The sequence below is a fragment of the Oreochromis aureus genome, unplaced genomic scaffold (assembly GCF_013358895.1).
Source record: "Oreochromis aureus strain Israel breed Guangdong unplaced genomic scaffold, ZZ_aureus HiC_scaffold_80, whole genome shotgun sequence".
Taxonomy (NCBI): domain Eukaryota; kingdom Metazoa; phylum Chordata; class Actinopteri; order Cichliformes; family Cichlidae; genus Oreochromis; species Oreochromis aureus.
Window position 1 is genome coordinate 9,452 of NW_024108978.1, and position 6,263 is coordinate 15,714.

At 39.2% G+C, this 6,263-nt stretch overlaps 1 protein-coding gene across 1 annotated transcript; it reads right to left on the reverse strand.

Annotated features, from left to right (window-relative positions):
* Nucleotides 1-719: 719 nt before the first annotated feature.
* Nucleotides 720-5,814, reverse strand: LOC116312529 (ATP synthase F(0) complex subunit C2, mitochondrial-like). Its single transcript, XM_031729974.2, has 5 exons — nucleotides 5,664-5,814; nucleotides 4,326-4,373; nucleotides 3,881-3,961; nucleotides 2,678-2,856; nucleotides 720-1,123 (listed from the first exon to the last, which is right to left on the reverse strand). Exons 2-5 carry the CDS (start codon nucleotides 4,362-4,364, stop codon nucleotides 1,009-1,011), a joined length of 414 nt encoding a protein of 137 aa, XP_031585834.1. The 5' UTR covers nucleotides 4,365-4,373; nucleotides 5,664-5,814; the 3' UTR covers nucleotides 720-1,008.
* Between the last annotated feature and the right edge of the window lie 449 nt (nucleotides 5,815-6,263).

The window sequence follows — 6,263 nt, forward strand, 5'->3', positions numbered from 1 at the left end:
CATTTGGTAGTCAGACTTTAAAGACTGAGATGGATGAAATGTAATAACACTGTTGTATAACAAACTCCTTTTGCATTCACTGATGCAATTAGCTACAGTGGTTCAAATCACAATAGAGCTGACTGTGCTCAAAGTTTAAGAAAAACTTGCATTAAACCTTAAAATTTGATACATTTAAAAAGGGTTGCTGAGTGACAGAATCTTACTATGAGGGGTTTATAGTTAAGAAGTTGATTGTACGAAGTTACTTCCAACTTAAACCATGTACTTTCTTTCATACCATAATGAACAGATGTTGAGAAGGGAAAGGCACTGGAAATTGGCAGAAGTAAACCAGAACCTCCACTCAGTCAGGACAGAAGATGTGGCATAATTTGACAACTGTTTAAACATTCACATCATTTTCAACCTAGCATTGCTCTAATGGGCTGCATCATAGCTGTATGGACTCCTGTTGTATGGACTCCTGTTAAATCAGTGATTTCCATTTTTATTTTATTTTTTTATGTCGTTTTATTTTAAACACATTTGACCTTTTCTTCCCTATATGGTCATGTGTCAAGAGCCAAATAAAGTGGTATGAAATTAAACACTTTGACCCATGTAGTGCAGACAGCTCTTTGAAAGTTGTGCACTGCTGGTGAAAGACATGAAATGCAAACAAACCCTGCATGACAGAGGAGCAATCATTCTATAAAAAGCTGACACGCTTAGCAATATTAGATTAAACCACATTTATTTTTTGAAGGACAGTGTCCCTCACCCACCAAATGAAGCCTTATATCAAAAACAAATAACTGTAGTAACATAAAAATGTTAGACTTCAGGCTCAACCTCAGTTGTACATATTTTCCTTTAATATTTTCTGTTGATTGGAATGGCCCGGGAGCTTGTTCAGAGTTCTGGTTCTGAGAAAGCCCTCTTCCCCTTGGAAGGAAGGTAGTGACAAAGCAAAGAAGTAGAGAACAAGGGGTTGACGTGAAGGAGGTATTGGGTGCATTTCCAGGTTTACATGGCAAACAGAATTAGGAATGCCACCATCAGACAGAAGAGGCCCATTGCCTCAGATAGAGCAAAGCCTAGGATGGCGTAGGAGAAGAGCTGCTGCTTCAGGGAGGGGTTCCTGTGAAGGAGAGCAGACAGGTGCATAGATACATTCAGATTCTGTTCCATTACAACTAAATACATGTAGGTCATCTTGCAGGGTCACTTTTACACCCCCCTGAACAACAGACCTGTAGTACCAATTTTAGCACAAAGTCTCACCATCTACAGCAACCAGAAATGTACCAGTTACAGTCTTTGCAACATTTCTGACAGATTTTGGTCTAAGAGCTTATGGTCATTTATGGAATTTCCAGGGGTTTTACTGTTAGTAATAAAATGGACCAATTTTACACTGACACCTCAAAGTCTAGTTGGGGATGTTAGTATGCCACTTTTAGCTTCTTCCTGCATTTAATGTTAACGACTGCAGTAATGTAGTTAATCCTGGTGGAAATGTATACACATGGCCTACAAGGCAAAAACTCCCTGATTCTGTCACCAGCAGACTGATAAGGTACAAACATTTTAGTACAAAGTGCTTCAAGAACCCACTTTCCACATAAGCCCACAGGTTTATGGTTTTTCATCATGGAGCTATTTATACTACAACCTGATTTTCAGTTTGTTCTGAGATCATGAAACAGCTCTTATGCACATTCTCTTGGATGGGATTTTAAAAGTTGAGTTTCCAAACTGATTTAAAGAGAATTTAGCAAGCCAGCATTTTCTGTCCATGATTAGTTTTATTCAATGGCTTGAAGCAAGTAGCCATTAACAGTATGTGTTGCTGCTCATTTTAGTGAGCGAAATGATGCATTCATATGTGGCTATAGATGTGTAGAAGACAGAGTGTTAGACAGATGCTTTAAAAAAAAAAAAAAAGAAAAAAAAAAAAGACTCTTCCAATGTCTGTCATTGCAATTAAGGAACTGATGACAGCTCGACCAGCTTTCAAGTCTTCAAATTAGTGACGTTTTAAAACAGATACTACGGCTGCTCGATTATGGCAAAAATGATAATCACGATTATTTTCATGAAATTGAGATCTTGATTATTTGACGATATTTATTTAACAATAACAACGTATTGAATAATGGCTTTAAAGATTGTCAAAAAATAATATAAAATAGTGTGCAAATACTGATTACAGTGGAAATGTTTGCAATATAAAAACATAAATGAAAAATGTAAACATCTATGTTTAGTGAACTTCAAAATACTGCACAATATTTGATCCACGTCTGACTCCGCGAACCCATAATGTTTCCACACCACTGAAGTCGTTTTACCTCCTCTCTTTTCAACCAACGGCATTCTTTCTTCAGCAGCCATTATCCTCTCCCCTACAAATAACTTCTGCTTAGCTTTCCGAGCTTCCCTCGGGTCCTCTTAATTGTTGTGACGCGTGTTCGAAACGCAGAGAGGTGCGCTCGATTTGCCACACGGAGCAGCGCGAAAGTAAAGCACGAGGGAGGTGCTAATAATCGGCTCAGTCATTTTTAATGATCGTTGAAAGCCCAGATCGTAATTAGATTAAAATTCGATTAATTGAGCAGCCCTAAGACATACTACTGGTAGTCTCCCACCCAACGACTACGCAACCCTTCAAGCTGATGCATAAAAACATTACCTGGCATAGCCAATGATAAGGCTGCCAAACACTGTTCCGATTCCAGCTCCAGAACCAGCCACACCAACTGTGGCAGCACCAGCACCAATGAACTTGGCAGCAGTGTCAATATCATGGGAAATGGCGCTGGTCTGGAAGGAGCGGGTCAGGACTGCAGATTGGCTGACTGGCAACAGGGCCTGGGTGAAGACAAAAGAAAATGCATTAGCCACGAAACAGCAAGTCCAAATCTACTGCAATGGTAAATTATTTACCATTACAATAACTTTGTATGGTTGATATACTTCCAGAAGGTGATTTGACTCATCAGTTGCAAGACAGGAGGGTTTCACCCACACACCATCCAATGCCTAGTGTGTAGGGCAGAAGACCAGAGCCACATAGCCACCATTACACTAGTCTGATTAGATCATTTTCCGTCAGATTGCATGCGACCAATTGACCAGTCCAAGAACTCAGTGAGTAAGTAGATTGACTCCTTCACAAAAACTTAAACAAAAATCTGCTTCCTCCATCACTGTGTTTGTCACATAAAAGTGTCACAAGACTTTTGGCCATGTTGCTATAATGACCTCATGCACATTAAGTGACACTCAGTTGGACTGGATGAAAGCGACCAAAGCCGAGTACAGTTGAGACTGTACTAGTGGAAAAGGGTGGTCCAAGTTTCAAAAACAAAAAGCCCCAAATAGATTACAAAGGCTTCAGCACTATCAAAATAATTTGCTCTTCAGTTTTATGTCATTTCAGGAATTTACTCAAGTCACAATTATAGACTTGAGTTTGGTTAACTTTTTGTACATGTTTTATTGTGAGGCACTTTATGTTAAAGTGCTATAGAAATTTTACTTGACTAGGTCCCATTGTCAAGGTCCTCTTTATGACAAGAGCAGCAACGTAATAAAGTTATAATCAAAGTTCTCAATATTGGCAAATTAAGCTTATTATTGCAACTTTCTAGTCTGTTATGACATTTCTTTTGAAAGTTTATGAGTATTACATTGACAATTTGAAACATTTGCAGCCTTTAACTGAAACTGATTGCATCTAAACCAAGATCCTTGAAATTACTTTTGGAATCCACCACTCAGCGTAAAACTATTAATTGAGTTTTGAGTCCTGTCACTCATCCCATAAGCACATTACAGTACTGATTTAACATGTTGCAAATGAACAGTGCAGTGATTCAGTGAAAGTACTAACCTGTTGCTCCAGTATGCCTTCAGGTCTGTTGAAGAGAGAAACTGTGACTTGCCGGGTCAGGACTCTGGAACCCCCACGCAGCTGTAAGCAGACCAAAACACATCCCAAGTAAACAATCTGAGCAACCAAGAGAAGAACCAAGCACTGGGTTAAGTGATAATGAATATATTTGTGTTTTTAGCTGGCAATGTCACTGTACCAGCTGCATGATTATGGCAAATTGGTTAGATTATTTTGATCATATTATTATGTTAACACTGCTTTCACATCCCTGTGGTATGAACATTCCCAGCAACTGACAAGTCTTTGCATGAAAATAAAACCAACTGAAGCATGAACAGCTTATGTTTCAACCCAAACTCTGCAAACTAATTGCGAACAATTAAAACATGAATTCATGAAGAACATGATGATTTAACCATCACATTATCATCAGGTAACATACCACAGCAGGAGAAGTGATAAACTTGGTGCAGAGATACATGGCTGGAATCTGGAGAGAAAGATTTTAAAGTTAGTGTTCTGACACATTCATTTATGGATAGTGAGAAGGACTGAGTCCAAGGTGACACAGCAACTTCAGTTAGAGAAGGAAGAAGTGACCTTCAAAAGCTTGGCAGGTATGCAATTAGGCAATCCACAATTAATTTGGATATATAACAGTCATGGTGACGTGGGAAAGTGGATAAACATTTTTTTGGGGGGGAAAGATGGGATTTAGCAATGTTCATGTTTGTTTCAAGGAAAAAAAGAAAAAAAAAAACCCACCAAGAACTGACAAGGTAAAGATCCCAGTTCTGCACACTTTTTACTTGTATGTCTTGAAAGACATACTGTGGATAGAAGATAAATTTTGCACACAAACTAAGTTTTTAATTTTTTTTTTGTACTTTAATAAAGGAAGAGCCATTTCAAATACAGGACAGATACAATAGCAAAAACCGTGATGTCAAGCAACAGGGCCTGCTGTTGCCTGATGCACCTCATCTAATACCAATTTGAATGCTTACTATCAAGATCAACTCTAAACAAACTGATAGATGTCCACTTACATTGCGTAATGAATGGCGTTGAGACAATTCAGGACATTTTTTTTTTAATTTATTTTTGAAGGCCAGTTTACTGAGAAAGAAAATCTTCGAAAAAGCAAAAACTTAGTTTAAATCCTTTAGGTCCCCTGCTTAGACAGGGGGCTCAGGGGGTTTGAATTATTGTCCTAGAGAAGCGCCGGAGCTAAGCTACTTAGCACACAGCCCTGAAGGTCAAAAGTGGACAACATGCAGGCACATAAGGCCAAGAAGACAAGCACGGCACACGACACTAAACCATTTCAAACCAATGCAGTGACAAAAGGCTAGGTGACACCAGCCGTGTCCGACAGCGGCGTCCTTGCGTGGGTGTACTGATTGAAAGCTCGGCAGGCCCAGACTGTCAGACACTTTACGTACTTTAGCTTCCTGCCATGGCAGCTTGTCCGCGCTGAGCCCGGCATAGGAACCGTTGCATGAGTGGTGAAACAACAACTACAGCAAAATTGACTCTTCATCTTAATGCTACCCTAAGTCCAAGTATTTGAATACAGCTAAAAACAATTACAATTCTGTCATTCATCAGAACCACATCATTTAATAAACGTCCTAGCATACTAGCAATCCGATGCTACCACTATAAATTAGACGTACGAACATCAGATACACCACGCCATTTAAATGCCAGAAAAATTAATAAAAAGCCTTAACGAAGTAGAGACAAAGTTCTATGAACGAATACAGGCAAATATTACCGGTTAGATACGGATTTCAGGGGTCCTGAATTAGTTCGTCTTCTACACAGCTGCAGTCAATAAAGGCAGGACGCGTTAAACCGTCACCTTGTCATTTATAAGCTTAGCGTCTACGTCCTAAACGCTCATTGGTCAGAAACATCCACTCTTCATTCATAACTGACTCAGCTTGTCAGGCTCGCTAACCTATCAGATAGAGCTTTGTTGAACTACAAATGTTGTAACTGGCCGTTAGTTTTAAGAAGGTGGGACCAAAGGAAACTTTATTATTTTATTGGAGAGTATTGCCGGGAACGTCGAATCTACGTGGATCGATGTTTTAAAGCACATTCAGTTCTATAAATATATATTATGTTTTGGAAAGTCCAGATCGCTTGAGTAAGTCAGGGTGCGTTCTATTCGTCCATTTGTGTCAAAGAAGTGTCGAACTTCTTTGACACGTGACCCGGAAGTATCTCTGTAGAGGCCATGGTGCGTTCCGGATGAAGTTGGAATTCATAATGTCCGAGTTCCCAGTCGGAAATGTGAGATGTTTCAATTCTCAAAAAACTAAGGAAATTAGCTTCACTGTTCATTTATTACTTCACTGATTAAAGGATA